General features: G+C 46.5%; 5 protein-coding genes across 5 annotated transcripts; 3 read left to right on the top strand and 2 right to left on the bottom strand.

The window, feature by feature from the left end:
- Positions 1–122: 122 nt before the first annotated feature.
- On the top strand, positions 123–1,485 carry LAJ45_05709 (uncharacterized protein; the record flags this gene model as incomplete). Its single annotated transcript, XM_046115278.1, has 6 exons — positions 123–165; positions 252–649; positions 712–750; positions 812–827; positions 902–1,324; positions 1,400–1,485. 6 exons carry the CDS (start codon positions 123–125, stop codon positions 1,483–1,485), a joined length of 1,005 nt encoding a protein of 334 aa, XP_045971327.1.
- A 2,131-nt stretch (positions 1,486–3,616) lies between these two features.
- Positions 3,617–5,231, bottom strand: LAJ45_05708 (uncharacterized protein; the record flags this gene model as incomplete). The annotated part of the gene is made up of 5 exons (XM_046115277.1): positions 3,617–4,015; positions 4,067–4,673; positions 4,723–4,958; positions 5,040–5,081; positions 5,142–5,231. The coding sequence occupies 5 exons, from the start codon at positions 5,229–5,231 to the stop codon at positions 3,617–3,619; spliced, it is 1,374 nt and encodes a 457-aa protein (XP_045971326.1).
- Positions 5,232–6,078: 847 nt separating this feature from the next.
- Positions 6,079–11,730, top strand: LAJ45_05707 (uncharacterized protein; the record flags this gene model as incomplete). Its single annotated transcript, XM_046115276.1, has 7 exons — positions 6,079–6,204; positions 6,284–6,367; positions 6,423–6,495; positions 6,557–6,627; positions 6,696–7,758; positions 7,814–11,615; positions 11,670–11,730. The coding sequence occupies 7 exons, from the start codon at positions 6,079–6,081 to the stop codon at positions 11,728–11,730; spliced, it is 5,280 nt and encodes a 1,759-aa protein (XP_045971325.1).
- A 1,215-nt stretch (positions 11,731–12,945) lies between these two features.
- On the top strand, positions 12,946–13,783 carry LAJ45_05706 (uncharacterized protein; the record flags this gene model as incomplete). The annotated part of the gene is made up of 4 exons (XM_046115275.1): positions 12,946–13,048; positions 13,148–13,580; positions 13,677–13,688; positions 13,765–13,783. The coding sequence occupies 4 exons, from the start codon at positions 12,946–12,948 to the stop codon at positions 13,781–13,783; spliced, it is 567 nt and encodes a 188-aa protein (XP_045971324.1).
- Positions 13,784–14,851: 1,068 nt separating this feature from the next.
- Positions 14,852–15,250, bottom strand: LAJ45_05705 (uncharacterized protein; the record flags this gene model as incomplete). Its single annotated transcript, XM_046115274.1, has 1 exon — positions 14,852–15,250. The coding sequence occupies one exon, from the start codon at positions 15,248–15,250 to the stop codon at positions 14,852–14,854; it is 399 nt and encodes a 132-aa protein (XP_045971323.1).
- Between the last annotated feature and the right edge of the window lie 2,568 nt (positions 15,251–17,818).

Raw genomic sequence — 17,818 nt, 5'->3', positions numbered from 1 at the left:
GGAATGCTAGCTGGAGCTGTAAGCTATAAATTATAACGAGTACAGACAGCCCTTCCTCGAATATCTCTATTCAAGAGACCATACCTCTACCACTCCCACTCCTCATCCCCGGCCCGCTCAAAATGGCAGACCCCGTAACCGTCACCCTCGACTCCTTGCAGTCCGGTATAGTCAACCCCCTGCAGGCCCCACATAACCTGCCCCAGCGATCATTACCCCTGTCTAACATGTAACTAACCCACCACACACAGGCACCGTCGACTTCACCACCCTCGAGTCCGCCTTCGGGCCCGACTCGCTTGGAATCATCCTAGTGTCCAACCTGCCACCGACGTTCCCGGCGCTGCGCTTACGCCTGCTTACCTTCGCGTCGCTGCTGGGAAACCTTCCGGCGCAGGAGCTCGCGGCGCTGGAGTGCCCAGAGGCAAAGTATCTGGTGGGGTGGTCGTGCGGGAAGGAGAAGCTGGCCAACGATAGGCCGGATACGGCCAAGGGGAGCTATTATGTGAACTGTGCGTTCTATAAGGATAGGAGTCTGGATGGCGCGGAGGGCGGTGAGAAGTATGGCGATTTGAGGGAGTATACGGAGGGGAATATATGGCCAAGGGAGGAGTTTCTGGAGGGCTTTAGGGAGACGTTTATGGAGTTGGTGAGTCGGTGGGCGTGTATAGTGAGGGTGGGGTTGGTGGCTGATTGATGTCGGGGATGTAGTGTACGCTGATTATTGATACGGCGGGCTTGGTCGCGAGGGTAGGTGGTCTCTGTATTTGTATAAGCTTGGTTTAGTTGAACATTCTAACGACCCCCACAGGCTTGTGACCGCTACGGTATCCCTCTGCTCCATCATTAGCTATGTCTATACATCCAGCACCCACTAACCCCCCCCCCCCCCTCTTTATAGCCGTCGCCAAAATTCCCAACTACACCCCCGGCTACCTTGAACACGTCGTCGCCACTTCCACCACGACAAAAGCCCGCCTCCTCCACTACTTCCCCCTCCCGCCGTCCATGACCCCCACCGCCCCCGACTCCTGGTGCGGCACTCACCTTGACCACAGCTGTCTTACCGGCCTTACCTCCGCCATGTACACCTCCTCCGCCTCGCCCAATACAGAGATACCCTGCCCGGACCCGAACGCGGGGCTGTATATACAAGACCGGAACGGAAACACCGTCAAAGTGGCGATACCGAAGGACTGTCTGGCGTTCCAGACGGGGGAGGCGCTGGAGGTGATTACGAAGGGCAGGTTTAAGGCCGTGCCGCATTTCGTGAGGGGGTGTGAGGTGGGCGGGGTGGCGAGGGGGACGCTGGCAGTGTTTACGCGTGAGTTTTCCTGTCGAGAGTTCCTTCCTTTCCTCGTGTGGAGCGGGGGCTAATGGGGTGCTTGGGTGATTGTAGAGCCGAATCTGTGGGAGATGGTTGGTGAGAATGATTTTGCGATGTTTGCGAGGGAGATCGTGGGTAGGAATACTAATGAAGGATGAGAGAAATGCCGGTACACGTACATAGGGAACGGTTGTAATTGGAGATGTAGTGAGTGCCTAGACAATACATCTCTGATCAAAGATCTTGGATGAGAGTGATGGCTCATGATTGATCCTAAATTCGATATCCCGTGTTGGTGGGATGTGCCGGTGCAGGTTAGATGTGCCATGTGTATTACTAGTCTCATATCACTCGAAAACTTTAAGGGCGCGTTTGGGGGAAGTGTGGTTTAGAAACTACGTTGAGCGGAAATCATGTTAGCACATTGCTAACTGAGAAATATTAAAATGGAGTTTTGATTTGCCAAACACGAGCTTAGTTGGGTGATTTTATTACAGTTTTTTGTTGCGGATGTGCATTGCAACGAGGAAACGTAGGTCTGACCCAGCTTTTCAGAATTCAGTTATGTTAATGAGATTTCCTTAACAAAGTGGCTCGCCAAACAGGTCAACTTATCAGATAACGGAGTTTTGGGAAGAGTCCGTTGTATAACGGCATTCGGGTCCGTTTAGGTGGTTGCCAAACGCGCCCTAAGTTTTCCGGATGATCTCCGGAGGTGGTCCCAAGTCCAGCTAAGTATGGGAGCATAGGCTTATCTCTTGATCCTGTGTCATTCATCCATATCTTATAGGTAGGATGAAAGCCACGCTTAATAGGGAGTAGAGTAGATAGTTTAATAGACAAGTGAAGAGTCTTCCAACTGTAAAGATATACTAGCTGGTCTGCTATATCTGTTCTGCTTATGCAACGATTAGTGTCCTTTCCATGAAGCTATATGTATAAACGCAGTGTTGTTAACATGTACTGACTAGCCTTATTTGTAGCATTGTAATCTGTCCTTCCTCAGTTGTGTTTCGCGCAACGCAAGCCGCCATCTTTCCATCTAGTCGCAATAAAAGGAGTGCGTGGCCATGGTGTAGGGGGGAAACTTGGAAGGTCTTACAATAATTAGGAGCTCTGTAACTACTCGGGAAGCTTGTGTCTGTGTGCGATTGTGCATGGGCGTTAGACTTATAAATTCGGGAGTGGTACTGCTAGTAGTTGGAGCGGTCATAGTTTATCAGTCGGTATTTATGACCCGTCCATAGCTCTTCTCGAACATGAAACGTAAGCTAGCTTTCCTTCAGTACAATAAGCCCCTCAATGGACTGGGAAAATTACTACATACATTCCTAGAAAGCCCCCCACCAGTAAAACATACTCGGTCAACAAAGGCTATCCGATTAGGGCAGTCGAGCAGGGGACCGCCGTGGTAGATCCTGCCTGTTGATCTAGGCTTATATCGAACCTTTGGGGTTTGTACCTAATTCAGATATCAGGCCTGGGTGTACATGTTCATATATCTTGGTATGCGAAGTGCATAGCTCAAATAAATTATGGAATATACGCACAAATTAAGTTCGGTAGATGGGTTGAGTGCGCACTATCAATAAGGGGTTCTCATTCCGCAGTTGCATTCATCCCGTACCCCTAATTTTTCGCTACAGGTAATAGTAACCTCTAGCAGCTCTAATGAGCCTAAGAGCGCTACATGTGCAGAGGAGCCGCTCCGAGAAAGGTTCTAGTAGCTACCAAGCGTACCCTCTCGGGATTAGATCTCTTGGAAAATCCATTGACGCTGCGGGATGTGCATATCAACCAATTCAATGAACCAGTCATCTATGATCTACGGAACGGCGCCTTTCCACTAGTAGATTGGAGCTTCTGACTGCATCAAAGTTAGTAACTCAAGGTCTGGCGGCTTAGGACATGACTCATATGAGTGGTTTGTAAGACCCAGGGTGAGAAGTTAGAGAAGGAATTCTACCAGAGCTACACTGCGGTGCGAGAAATGGAATTCTTACGGGCTATCGCCCTTCAGGACATCACCTCAAGGGGGTGTAACGTTAAAAATTGTGAGGGCCAATGCTTTCGGATTTTCATAACGAGTGACAATTTATGACCAAGAAAATGTTTTTGCGTCTACCCAAATGCAAGAGGGCGGATATCCAGCAGGCATGGCAGGAAAAAAAACAAAAAAACAAAAAAACAAATGGAATAATAAATTAACTAATGCGAACCTTTTTTTTAAACAATTTGAGTAGGCACTTAGAGTACCTGTACACTTGCCCAAACTCTCACACCTCTATCCTATCCATCAACCTTCCGTTTCCTTGCCCTCCCTCCTCTCTTCTCCTTCTCTACTGCTGGGCTCTTTCGTCTCCCAGCCACCGTCACTTCTTCCTCACTTTCCGTATCCTCCAAGTCTAACACAACGGGCATTGTCCAACTATCCTCCAGTTCTCCCCTAACTGGCTCGATAGTTCTGACATCTACATCCTCATTCTCCAGATGTAATCTCCGCTTCGTCACATCTTCCTTCGGATGTATGTCGAATTCATCTTCCCGCTCTTGGTACTCGATGTTTTCTTCGAGTTCGCGGAAATCAGGCGCAAGTGCGGACCACCGTTGAGGGTTGGAAGTGGCCCAGATGAAGATCTTGCCAGACTCGAGGCCAGCAGCGGCGACGAGAGGGCGCGTAGGGTGCCACTGTGTGTTGTGTTAGTAGAGCAGTAGGGCGAGGGCATGGGATGTAGTAACCTCTACGGTACCGAGTTCCTCCTTAGGGCCTTCGAGGATCTTGACTAGAGAACCCATCGACCGTTCCCATATGTAAATATCATGATTTTTGAATGTGCTAGCGGTAAGATAGTCGCCATTCCCAGAGAAGGTACAATGATTCCATAGTAGCCTATTTACTACATCTTGGAATTTATGCTCCACCTCCAGCTTGATTTCGTTCCCATTAACCCCCTCTCTGAGTGTGTCTGGGATATGGATCGATCGTAGAACTCTGTCGTTGGAATTGACGACCATGTTTCTTCCCGAAGTCGTGAGTCGGATGTATGTTATACAGCCGCTGGTGATTCTTGTAGAGTGGATCGTTTCCCTGGTTCTTGTGAAGACAATGTTGGCCCATCCTTTGTTCGTACCAGTGATGATGTGTTCCCCGGACACCGTGAATACAGCTACTGTGGTGAGGTGTTTTGCATCTGCAGCTGCTCGCTTTTCATCAATTTCACCTTCTTCAGCGCCAGGTATGGTAGGCCGCTTAGGTGCGCTCGAGAAGGGGTACTTTTTAGGGATCGGGTCGGTAATGTCGACAAGGTATGGGGTGTCTTCGAAAAGGGCGCAGACAAACAGGTTACTGAGCTATTTAGTTTACTACTACAAGCGCATAGGGATGGTTCTCTTACGGGTTTAAAGGATGTAGTTCTGCGCAGTATACCGGCGCATTGAACCGCACAGTTCTTGCAGAAGCTTCTCCGTTTTTTGAGAGGTCCCATACGATGACCTTGAAGTCTTGTGAAGCACTGGCAAGGTACCGCCCATCCTGGGACCAACTGAGTGACTGAATCTGTCGTACGTGACCACGAAGATAGCGCGCTAGACCGTTTGTTTCGACATCGAAGAGGACGACGGTGCCGTCGAGCTGTGGTGGTAATTAAGTGTCAGAGAGTTGTAAGAGTTTTTATTTTATTCCGTGGGAGGGAAAGAGGGAATTGTGCCGTGCCCTGCCGGATGCGATCAGATCTCCCTTGCGGTTAAAACGGACCTAGACAAGTGACGTTAGGTGGGGTGGGTTTGTTTGTGGGAGAAGGAAAGGGCGAGGTACGCAGGTAGAGTGGCCGGATCGGAGCTCGGAGGAGAGAGATTCGGGATAATCTTGCGCGAGAGTAAACGGGTCGAGAAGTGAAAGATTCATAATGATTTTTGTATATTGTGTAGAGCTGCAGAATTTTGGAAATGACTCTATCCGAACAGTAAAAAAGGCCAACAGCTTAGACTCATTCGTGTCGGGCAAACGTGTTGCAAAGTGCTCCTGCGTATTGTTTCACGAGGTGAGGTTGAGTTGCCAAGACTCATAGCTGCACGAATCAGTCACTGCCAAGAGCGGCTCACATCAGCATTCGCCACACTCACCCTGCGAGTTGTCTGGCGCGCCTGCTCTGCTGGTTGAAGTCTGCTCTCCCATCTTTCATCGCCCTTCCCTCCCCCCTTCATCTACAACCACTCCCGTGGTCCATCTACTTCCTCACCCTGGAAGCCGTACTAACCCCCAACAAAGTGTTTACGATTAACGCCCATTACTTTCATTCTTAAAGAACAGGAGAGGAAGAAGAAGCAGTCTTTCTTTTGTTCTGGGTCTCCTGTGGCCTTGGGTCGCTTGCTGGCAGCATCGCTGGGGGATAGAGAGAGCCTCGTCACCCATCCTTCTACATCGCCTAACTCTCCTTTCTCTCGTTACCTCCGGCTTTTACCCGAAAAAACGCGCAGCCGGCCACGAAATATAATTAATAAAAATAAAAAAAAATAGACGCGCGATCGCATCAGATTTGAAGGTTGGAACAGTACGGGCAGAGGTTAGGGGGAGGTAGCTTTTTCTCACCAGGTCATTCCGAATTATACAAGTGAGATCCAGCAAACGGACAGAAAGTAGAAGGCTTGATAGATTTGAGAAAGAAAACAAACTCGACAAATAATTTTATTTCTGGAAATTCGCGCTGTTTTCTGCTACATCTAGGTAGAAGATCAAAACAACAGCAGCAATCATGACGTTGATTTTCGAACATTCGAGCGCGCCTCTGCGCACTATCAAGGAGATCCAATTTGGTCTCCTGTCGCCAGAGCAAATCAAAGGCATGAGCGTGTGTCATATCGAATACCCCGAAACTATGGTGTGTTTGAATCGTGTCCTTTTTCGGAATTAATTTTTGAAGTGTTGAGCGGCTCTAATATGATTTCTTTTTCTTGCAGGATGAAGCGAAGTTGCGTCCTAGAGAAAAGGGTTTAAACGATCCTCACCTCGGTTCGATTGATCGTTCATTTAAGTGTGCCACTGTAAGTTTCCCCTGATATAGGGTCTAGTCGCCACACTCTAATCTTATACCTCCAGTGTGATGAGGGCATGTCGGTTTGTCCGGGTCATTTTGGTCATATTGAACTTGCAAAACCGGTATATCACGTCGGTATGTATCCACTCTGCTCCATTAAAAGAAGTTCTAAGTTTAGCTAACATTTCTTCCCTAGGCTTTCTCAATAAGATCAAAAAGGTTCTTGAGACAGTCTGCTACAACTGTTCAAAGATCAAGTTAGATGAAGTGAGACACACTGAATAAGTGGCGTGACGTCTTGACTTTCGTTTGGCTAACAGAAACCTACCTTTCAGTCAAACCCCCAATTTGCCGATGCTTGCAAGATTCGAGAGCCAAAAGCTCGTTTCAACGCTGTATGGCGTCTATGCAAAGCAAAATCCACTTGTGACTCTGACAATACCGCTGGCGATGAAGAGAACAATTTCGGCGACGACGCAGGCACCAACCCGGAGAAGAAGAAGTCCCACGGTGGTTGTGGTAATAAGCAACCTACTATTCGGCGTGAAGGTCTCCGCCTGATCGGAACTTGGAAACCGGACAAGGATGCACAGGAGGAAGCTAGTCAGGGAGAGAAGAAGGCAATTCTTCCCTCAGAAGTTCTCAGTATTTTCAAACACATCACTAGTGACGAGATAAGGAAGATGGGGCTGAGCGAAGATTATGCTCGACCAGAGTGGATGGTGATTACGGTTCTGCCCGTGCCACCGCCACCCGTTAGGCCCAGTATCTGTGTGGATGGTATGGGTGGAGGAATGCGCGGAGAGGACGATTTGACATACAAGCTGGCCGAGATTATTCGAGCAAACGCCAGTGTACGCGATGCCGAACAAAACGGGTCCCCAGCGCACGTTGTCAACGAATTCGAGGCCCTCTTGCAATTTCATGTCGCTACCTACATGGACAACGATATTGCCGGTCAACCACAGGCTCTGCAGAAATCAGGAAGACCAGTGAAGTCAATCCGTGCTCGTCTCAAGGGAAAGGAGGGTCGTCTACGTGGAAACTTGATGGGGAAGCGTGTTGATTTCTCTGCTCGTACGGTCATTACTGGTGACCCTAATCTTTCACTCGACGAGGTCGGTGTTCCTAGGAGTATCGCCAGGACCCTGACATATCCCGAAATTGTTACTCCCTACAATATTCACAAACTGCACAAGCTTGTTGAAAATGGGCCGAATGAACACCCGGGTGCCAAGTACATCATCCGTGACACTGGTGAGCGTATCGATCTCCGGCATCACAAGAAAGCGGGTGAGATCTCGTTGCAATACGGGTGGAGAGTTGAAAGGCATATCATCGATGGTGATTACATTATCTTTAATCGACAGCCTTCTCTGCACAAGGAGTCTATGATGGGTACGCATATAATTGTTTATTGGTTCGCTGCATGTCTTTATCTAACGATAAACAGGTCATCGTATCCGTGTTATGCCTTATTCTACCTTCCGATTGAACTTGTCTGTCACATCGCCTTATAACGCAGATTTCGACGGTGATGAAATGAACTTGCATGTTCCGCAATCCGAAGAAACCCGAGCAGAAGTTAGTCAACTGTGCATGGTCCCGCTGCAAGTTGTATCTCCACAAAAGAACGGTCCCCTCATGGGTATCGTCCAGGATACACTGTGTGGTATCTACAAGATTTGCCGAAGAGATGTTTTCTTGAACCGTGAGCAGGTCATGAACATTCTCATGTGGGTTCCTAATTGGGATGGTACCGTTCCTACACCTTCCATTCTCAAGCCTCGCCCTCGTTGGACCGGAAAGCAGATTATCTCTCTTGTGATTCCTCCGGGTATTAATAAGGACGATAGCGGAAAGGGATATTGCCCATTGAATGATGAGGGTCTGTTGGTCCACGGTGGTGAGCTTATGTTTGGGCTCCTGAACAAGAAGGCTGTCGGTCAATCCCATAGTTCCTTGATTCACATCATTTTCAACGAAAAGGGTCCTTACCGCTGCCTTGAGTTCTTTAACGGCTGTCAAACTGTTGTCAATTACTGGCTCCTTCAAAACGGGTTCAGTATTGGTATCGGCGACACCATTCCAGATAAAGCCACGATTCGAAAGATTGCGGAAACTGTTGCTTCGAAAAAGGCCGAGGTCGCAGATGTCACGGCGAAGGCGCAGTCAAATCAGCTTGAACCTCTTCCTGGAATGAATATCCGTGATACATTCGAAAGTTTGGTGTTGAAATCTCTCAATTCGGCCCGTGATGTTGCTGGTTCAGATACCGAGAAGAGTTTGAAAGATCTCAATAACGCCATTCAGATGGCTCGTTCTGGCTCCAAAGGTTCTAACATTAACATCTCCCAGATGACGGCTGTTGTAGGTCAGCAGTCTGTCGAGGGGAAGCGTATTCCTTTTGGTTTCAAATACCGTACCTTGCCCCATTTCACAAAGGATGATTACAGTCCCGAGTCTCGTGGATTCGTTGAGAATTCTTATCTCCGTGGTCTTACTCCTCAGGAGTTTTTCTTCCATGCGATGGCTGGTAGAGAGGGTCTTATCGATACTGCAGTCAAGACTGCCGAAACTGGTTACATTCAAAGAAGATTGGTTAAGGCGTTGGAAGATGTCATGGCAAAATACGATGGTACTGTTAGAAATTCTCTTGGAGATATCATCCAGTTCGTTTACGGAGAGGATGGTTTGGATGGAGGACACATAGAACCCCAACACGTCGACGTCATCTCATGCTCTGATGCTGCTTTCGACGCAAAGGTGAAGGTCGATGTTATGGACAAGTCTAAATCGATACCACTGGAGTTCTTGGAGGTCGCACATGAGATCCAGGGAGATGTAGAAGTTCAGCGAGTTCTAGATGAAGAATACGAGCAGCTTACAACTGATCGTATATTCTTACGATCACTTCAGAAGGGGTCTGTCGAGGATAAACTGCAATTGCCCATCAATATCATTCGGATCTTGGACAATGCGCGAACTATTTTCCGGATCAAACAGCGTGCGCGAAGTAACCTTCATCCAATCGAAACCTGCCAGAAGGTCAAAGAACTACAATCGAAACTTATTGTGGTTCGCGGTAACGACCCACTTTCCCTCGAGGCACAGGAAAACGCTACTAGACTCTTCATGTGTCACCTCCGATCTCGTCTTGCATTTAAGAGACTGGTTCTTGAGTCCAATTTGAACAAGGTCGCTTTCGAATGGGTACTTGGTGAGATTGAGGCACGGTTCGCCCGTGCTGCTGTTAATCCCGGTGAGATGGTTGGTGTGTTGGCTGCGCAATCAATTGGAGAGCCCGCTACTCAGATGACGTTGAACACTTTCCATTTCGCTGGTGTGTCTTCCAAGAACGTCACTCTTGGTGTTCCCCGTTTGAAGGAGATTCTCAACGTTGCCAAGAATATTAAGACTCCCTCTATGATGGTGTATCAGCAGCCTGAGAATATCTTTATCAAAGAAACAGCTAAGAAGCTCAGATCTGCGGTCGAGCATACTACTTTGAGGTCGGTTACTGACACCACCGAAATTTGGTATGATCCGGATCCGAGAGATACCGTCATTGAAGAAGATAAGGAGACGGTGCAGTCGCATTTCTTGATCGATACTGGCGAGGAAGACTTAGAGAGGCAATCCAAGTGGCTGCTCAGAATTGTCTTTGATCGTAAGAAGTTGCTGGACAAGGACTTGACGGTTGAAAAAGTCGGTATGAAGTTGATGCAGGAGTATGGGAACGATATGTCTATCATCATGAGTGATGATAACGCGGAAATCCCTAATATTCGATGCCGTATGAAGAATTCTGAAGGGCAGAAGGGTGATGAGGAGACTGACTTGGAGGAGGATACTATGCTGAAGCGTCTTGAAAACCACATTTTGGATGAACTTACACTCAATGGTGTTAAGGGTATCCAGAGAGCTTTCTTGAACGACAAGGAGAGGATTAAATTCTGTAAGGATGGATCCATGATCATGAACTCTGAGGATGATGGATGCAAGGAATGGGTTCTTGATACGACTGGTACTGCGCTGAAGGCTGTGCTCGAGGTTGATGGAATCGATACAAGCAGAACATACTCCAATACCTTTGAGGAGATTTTGCAAGTTTTCGGTATCGAGGCTACCAGGGCTGCGTTGTTGAGGGAGTTGAGACAGGTGTTGGCTTTCGACGGTTCCTACGTCAATGAGCGCCATCTTGCACTTCTTTGCGATGTCATGACTGCACGTGGTCACCTGATGGCCATTACTCGTCATGGTATTAACAGGGCCGATACTGGTGCATTGATGAGGTGTTCTTTTGAGGAGACGGTGGAGATCTTGCTTGAAGCCGCGGCTTCAGGGGAGTTGGATGATTGTAGGGGTATCTCCGAGAACGTCATGTTAGGTCAATTGGCTCCTCTAGGTACAGGAGAATTTGACGTCTTCCTCGACGAGAAGATGCTTATGGAGGTCATTGTGGATAATTCAACTATCCACGGCGGCGGGGACATTCCTGGAATGAATAGGGGCGGATTGGCTGACGGTGCTGCTACACCGTACGCTGCTTCCCCTACATATGCCGATGGTTTTGTTGGATCTCCGGATATCGGCGCTGCTTTCTCTCCAATGCAACATACTGGGGCGGAAACACCTGGCGGGTTCACGGAATATCAAGCTCCTGGGTTTGGAGGGTTATCTCCATATGGAGCTCGTAGTCCTATGGCTTATTCACCCACAAGTCCCTTCGGAACAAGCCCTACTTCTCACCAATATTCTCCTGCATCGCCGGCCTACTCACCCACGTCCCCCAACATGGCCGTTACCAGTCCTGGGTTTTTCGCAGCATCTCCAAGGTTTTCACCGATGGCTGCGAGCCCTGCGTATACCCCAACCTCACCACAATATTCCCCCACTTCTCCAGGCTATCCCGGTGGTATGAGTGGTACTCCTACCTCTCCTACCTACTCCCCAACCTCCCCAAGTTTCAGTCCTACTTCACCTAATTACAGTCCAACTTCACCGTCGTTCTCTCCGAATTCCCCAACTTCGCCGGCATATTCCCCTACATCTCCGGATTATAGTCCTGCTAGTCCTGCGTTTGGTGGACCCATGGGGAATAGCCATTCTCCCACAAGTCCGACGAGCCCCAACTACAGTCCTACTAGTCCGATGTACAACCCGGGAAGCCCTAACAATTATGGCCCAAATAATTATTCACCTACCAGTCCATCGTTCCAGTCTCCGGCTCAGGGCAGCCCGAGATGGTCTCCGTAAGTGCTATCGCCCCTTTATCATTATAGAGTCAAAGCTAACAAAATTGTCAGAACTTCTCCTGGGCCATCATACTCTCCCCGATCACCCAGAGACCCACCAAAAAATGAATAAATTTTTCGTAGTGGTCATGTGTTCTTAGTTGTATTTCCATTTTTCTTCGATGTGTTCGTGGTTTTGTGTTCTGTTCTTGTCGTTTAAAATTGCAAAAATCAATGGGGTAAACGGGTTCTTTCTTGTTTTGTTTTTCCCTCTCTTCTTTGAGAGCCTTTTTGTTAAGGGAAACCTTTTTTTTCTTCACTATATGAGTCTGAGCTTTGGGGGCAAAGGCGAGTGGATTTTATTTACGCTACGCAATTTACCACCCTTACTGCAACCGAGATTGAGATAGAGCATTTTTTTTATTACTTTATGCCTTCTACTATTATTATGAAGCGGCTTTGTGTGCGGCGCGCGGGGATATATCAAGAAAAGCAAAAGGCAGAGATAATATTTCTTTTCCTTTCGTTTTCTCTCTTTTTTTTTCTTTTTTTTCTTTCTATTTTTGCTTCGAGACTTGGGGCAAGGTATTTTTTTGTACTTTTAAACAAAAAAAAACAGCAGAGGTTCATCGTGTATTTGTTTTTTTTGATGAGGCATAGCTAGCTTACGAATGTTGCGCTGGGATTTTGGGAGCGAATCTGTACTTTAACTCTGTTCAATTGATTGAGAACGAGAGGGCTGATTATAATCAGCTGAAAGTTTCTTATATCGACAATTTAAATTAGTTACACTGAGCTAGTGACGCCTAGATAGTTCCCGGAGTCCCCCACCATGGCAACGGGACTCTCGCGACTGAATTTACCACAATCAGAGTAAACTTTTATACAAGATTGAGTAGGATAACTAGAGAGAGTGTGTAGATTAAGGATATGCCAAAATTCTTTGTGAAGAAACACTACTTTGACCCCGTTGCTATTTGGGGGGGCTCCGGGAATTAGACACAGGTGTACGTTCCTGAATGTAATGTACATGTATCTGTTAAATTAACACTAGCTTTCAAAGATCTCGAAATGAGGCCACCCATTAAATTGGGTTAACGAGGGCGGCTGACTCGATTGACCGTTTAATAAAAAAATTTCCAACGTGGGCATAACATTGATTTGCCAACGGACATTAGCTCATTCCCAGTACTATCGCCGTGCGCGTGGTCACTAATATTACTCGCGTGCACGTGATCTTGACGTAAAGATTACCCGGAGTGTAACGAGAACCTCAAGCTTTTCGCTCCACAACCTGCGAAATGTAGGAACCCTTGACCGCCGACCAGCGCCTCGAATCACCCCAAAGATGCCGATAAAATTCACAAAAGACCATTTCAAATGGACAAATGGACGCGGTCTCACACAGCGGCCAATTCTGTATTCACAAAAAAAGAATACATATGGATTAGGTATGTACATGCATCTACCTCCTCGAACACCTCTGGTCGCTAGTTGTGCAGTTTCAGTCAGATTGTGTGGTACTGATTTGTGTCTGCGGGTGATTTTAGGAAAAAAGGAACACTCGTCGGACCAGTGGTGGGAGAAGGCCTTCGATAACCAGCTCAAGAACCTCGACGTGTCTGGCGGCGGCGCATCCGGCGAAGTTACGGTAAAGCAGACTGCGCCGATCTCAACCGCAATTGGAATGGAGAAAATGGCGAAGTACTACATTCGCTTTGTGAAGGGAGGAATACTAGAGGGAGAAGTTGAGAAAATGGTGAAGGAAGTTGAAGAAATCCCAGAAGATATCTCAACGGCCAGTGAGGCAGAAAGGAAGCTTCAGGGGAAGAAAGAGAAGAGGGCAAAGAAGGAAAAAAAGAGTAAGCGGGATAAGAAGCGGAAGACTGGCGCGGTGAAGGTGGAGAGTAAAGAGGAGCGAAGAGGGAGAAAACGGTTGAAACGGTTGGTGCAGAAGGAGCTGGAGCTCTTAAAGATTGGGAAGTGAGAAATTACGCTCGTTAATTACACGGAGTCCTTGGGGTGTAGCATACATGATCTTTCATTTTGAAAGTCGGAGGGGCTTGCTTGTTAACATAGAACGTTTTGTAGGTAAGTTTGGGGCTTGGGCAGGCTATAATATACCCTTGAAATTAAGGGTAGCTTAGCTTAGGAACTGCGGAACTAGTGCCAAGCTGGGCGTATAACTGAGATTCACCGCAGCACATCTGAGCATCCTGGAACTGGTTCCACATGCACATATTCTCACTCGGTTCCTGGAACCAGTACTGGGCCCAGTCCCCCTTGGGTTCGGTTACTGCAACACTCCTCCTAGTCCTCTAGACAACCGTTGCAACACAACTCAACACCACGACAATTATCTCACGATACAGTCGACTCTCGTTATAGTGATACTTCATATAGTGATCCTCTCTTCATAATGATAGCAATCGGAAATACCTTTTTACCAGTATCTCCTTACTCCTTATAGTGATACTCGGCAGAGAGAAACGCTCTGCAGTGGGCGCTCAGGCTTTTTAGACACTTAGCGAGTGATAGCGAGTGGTGTGTCTGTACATTAGTTATAATATATGCATTAATATATCTCTTTTTTTTGAAGTTATTATTAGTACTTAGTCATAAATTATTTCGATAGTTATTTAGTACTGAATCTACCAACTTGCTTCCTCAACCCAAACCCCAGGGCGCCAGAACCCCAAGAAGCGGTATTTATAAACGTCAGCTTGGGCATTGAAGATATAGAAAAGAAAACGGGTCTTATCAAGGTCGACTGAGACTGAGACAAGATCAAGTTTAGTGATAATCTCAATATCCGGGACTGCTACGAGGAAAAAGTTTTGATCGGTCTGACAGGGGAAACGGGGAAAAGAGAGACAGCGCAATTTGAATTTTTTTGGTATTTCTTTTCGTTGAGATGGCGGAGGGGCGTTCTAGGGAGGAAAATTTGCATTGATCCACACGCGCGTCGCCACAACCTTCGCAGGTTGCTTACAATTATCAAACAATAAATCAACGTCAGCTTTGGGGAGTCCAGCGTGGCTTCCCAAATTGTGATTAAGGATATTTCATCACGTAAATGTTCCAACCAATAGTGACCCGCATATGAAAGAAATGGGTCTATTTCCTGGTACGTATTCTTCGACCGTGCTTCTGATTTGGGGAATTTGAGAAATGATATGCAAACATCGGTAATATAAGCATTACTTATAGACTGGGCTGAACGCATTTCAACACCGCCTATCGTCCTTGGTCTTCTAATGAGAAATTCCCTTGCAGACTGGTGAATGATTTGAACGAGGCCGGGAGCCGCCGCCATGACTTTTGGGCATTATTTCCAATAGTCCTCCTGAGGATACTTGGAAAGATTCCATGGTCATCTGGGAGGGTGACATTGAAGCTTCTAGTTTTTCCATTGAAGAAAACTGGTGCTCATCGGTGTGGATCACGATAGCATATTGAAATTCTTCAAGACTTAATGGCCTCTTTGCAAAATGTACCCAACGAATCATGGCTTCTGCTTTATGGAGGTGCCTGCTCTCAACCTTCCCTAACAAACGCTCATAAAAATCGTTCAGCTCATCAGGTTTTGAATCCAGTATCTCTCTAATCCCAGCAAGGCGTATAGAGGAATCTGCGCACTTCAACTCATACATAATGAGCCTAACCCAAAGAAAGACTCCTTCTGCGCGAGAAAGTAATTGCTCCTGGACTATATCTTGGTAAAAACTTGGAAGTTTTGAGACTTGGCCGGCCACGTATCTCTCCATGTCACCGTGACTCCATTCCTCAAGCTTTATCGAGTAAAGTTTTCCTGTACCGGCCCTATTTATACTTTCCATCATCGCCTTTATGGGTCTGCTGTAACGACCTGTAATAAATACCTGAGCTCATTACTGCGGTCGAAGTTGCAAACATCTTCCAGAAACGCCAGCATCGAGTATTCGTCGCTAAGTTTTGCTCTACGATTTATTCCGCATTAATCAAGGGCATCGATGAAGATATAAATTGGCGGCGCAGTGGGATAATTAAATATACCAAGAAGGAATTTGCGGAGAGTTGGTATAGGCCAGTACATCGAACTCTTCCTTAGACTTCGCTAGCTCTTTTTTGTGTAGGGTGATCAAATCGCGATATATGTTGGGTATCTGCAGTTGTGGGAGGATCTGGTGTAAAATCGCTTGGAGAAATCCTTTGAAAGATTTAATGAGTCCCCCTCCACGATCATTAAAGAAGAATGCCGCGAAGACAGCAGGAGTAGCGTTTTTGTGTTCTTTAAAAACATATTTCAAGAGGGTCGATTTGCCACTTCCAGGTTTTCCAGTCACCCAGAACACGCTAGAGTTATTCTCCTTCCAGTAACGAAAGCCTATATGATCCCAAATCCAATAGAATGTTTCATTGGCAATCACATGTTCACGCTCATCCATTTCTTTGAAGGCTAATGATTCTAGAAGTGCTATTTCCAACCGCATATGGTCAGAAACAAACAATTGATAGAACTGGGGGGCTTAGTAAATTGACGTTTTACCTTTAGAATCCGTCTCGACGTATCCTAATGTAATTGGAGTTAATCCGCCAGTTAGCCACGCCGAACAATTGGTAACACTCGAATTAATTTAACATAAACAACTAGCTAACCTTTAATTCCTTCCATAGCAGTCACCATTTCACTCAGTACTAATTTATAATTACTATCTTCCGAAGATGCAAACTTGTTCATTCCCACATGATCAGCCTCGAGCGCAGTATTCGTTGCTCCCGGCAAAGAACCCGACTTTGCGTCTACAGCCTAAGGATTTGTAGATTTGGTTAATAAATAAGCGGAGTGGTGGAAGTAAAGTTCATGGTATCCTTACATGTAATAAAGGGATGCGCCATTTTTTTGTTTTATAGGATTCGTAAAAGTTGACCATTTTTCTCACTTCAAAAATCGTGAGGAACGAGTGGTTTAACTTGTGAAGAAGATCTGACCCAGGGTCTAAAGATTCGAGAAGTTCTGTACTGGAGCCCAGCCAATATGTAGCGTAAGATAGTAATTTCTCAGCCGGAGTAAGTCTTGAGCCATCATGTGGCACCCCTAAGTAGATAATGCTGCTTGTGAAGTCTTTTAGAGCTTTATATCTATCACGAGCCTCGGGAGTTGAGCTGCTAGCAATAACTAGCGCCTAAAGACAACCAATTATTACAGGCCATTTATAAGAATTTAGGGACTAGAGAGGTTTATATGCACCTGTTTTATAATAATTCTCCCAAAACTATGCCCGATAAAAATTATTTCGCGCTCTACTTCCTGTGGTGACTGTAGTTATGGTTTATAAGAATGGTACATATCCAGTATAGCTGGGGTTTTGAATCAAGCACTTACTTTCCGGTAGTCCCTTAAGTGATTCAAAAGTTCATGACCACATTCCTCGATCGATTTAACAGGTGCATCAATGTTCCATTTAGAGTTGCGATTAAAGGCCATGATGCGCGTGTTCGGTAGGTCCTCTGGTAGCAAGTGTTTCAACCACATGCACGTTTTTCCTCCTCCTAAGTCGTAGTTCCAAGTCCATTTTGGGTTCGAGCCCAGGCCATGTACAGCCACAATGCTAATATCGGGGGTTTCAGTGTTTAGCACGAATTTGATATGATAAAAGATTGGAACCTCACACACTCTACGATAATCTCGTTCTCTTCAGAACACCTATAAATCACATCAATACCTGGCTTGGGCTTCTCAGTAGGTTCTATAAAGAACAACAGGAGAATTTGTGCTGGTGACATTGCAATAACTGCCAAGTTCATCAAAATATATACTATAGAAAGTATATACCATGCTTCTGGCACTGTCCATAGGTGGTACTGCAGCAGAGCCAGCCCAATATCGCTGTAATCAATAGTACGGTAACTAGAAATCGAGGCTGCGGGTTTTGCGCGAAAGGCGAAATGAAGCCAGCAACGAGTAGAAGCAGGTAGTTCCAGTAAGATAACATTGGTGGTTTTTTTGGGTGAAGGGGGGTTTGATTTTAGTAAAGTTCCTTTCTGCGATATTTGGATGTCTGTTCAAATGTGAATATAGAGCTAAATTGGAAGAATAAGAGAACTCGAGGGGTTTGGGAAACATTGAGCAACCCGAATATCTTAAGCTCGATCGATGTCGACGTGTACACGTACAAGAGAACACCACAGCAGCTTGTGGTGGTTTAACTGGCGGAGAAATTTTCACGAATTCGCATGAA

The sequence above is a fragment of the Morchella importuna genome (genome assembly GCF_003444635.1).
Source record: "Morchella importuna strain M04M26 chromosome Unknown Morimp01GS016, whole genome shotgun sequence".
NCBI lineage: Eukaryota > Fungi > Ascomycota > Pezizomycetes > Pezizales > Morchellaceae > Morchella > Morchella importuna.
The sequence above is the reverse complement of the archived record's forward strand: the minus strand, read 5'-3'. Positions and strand labels throughout refer to the sequence as shown.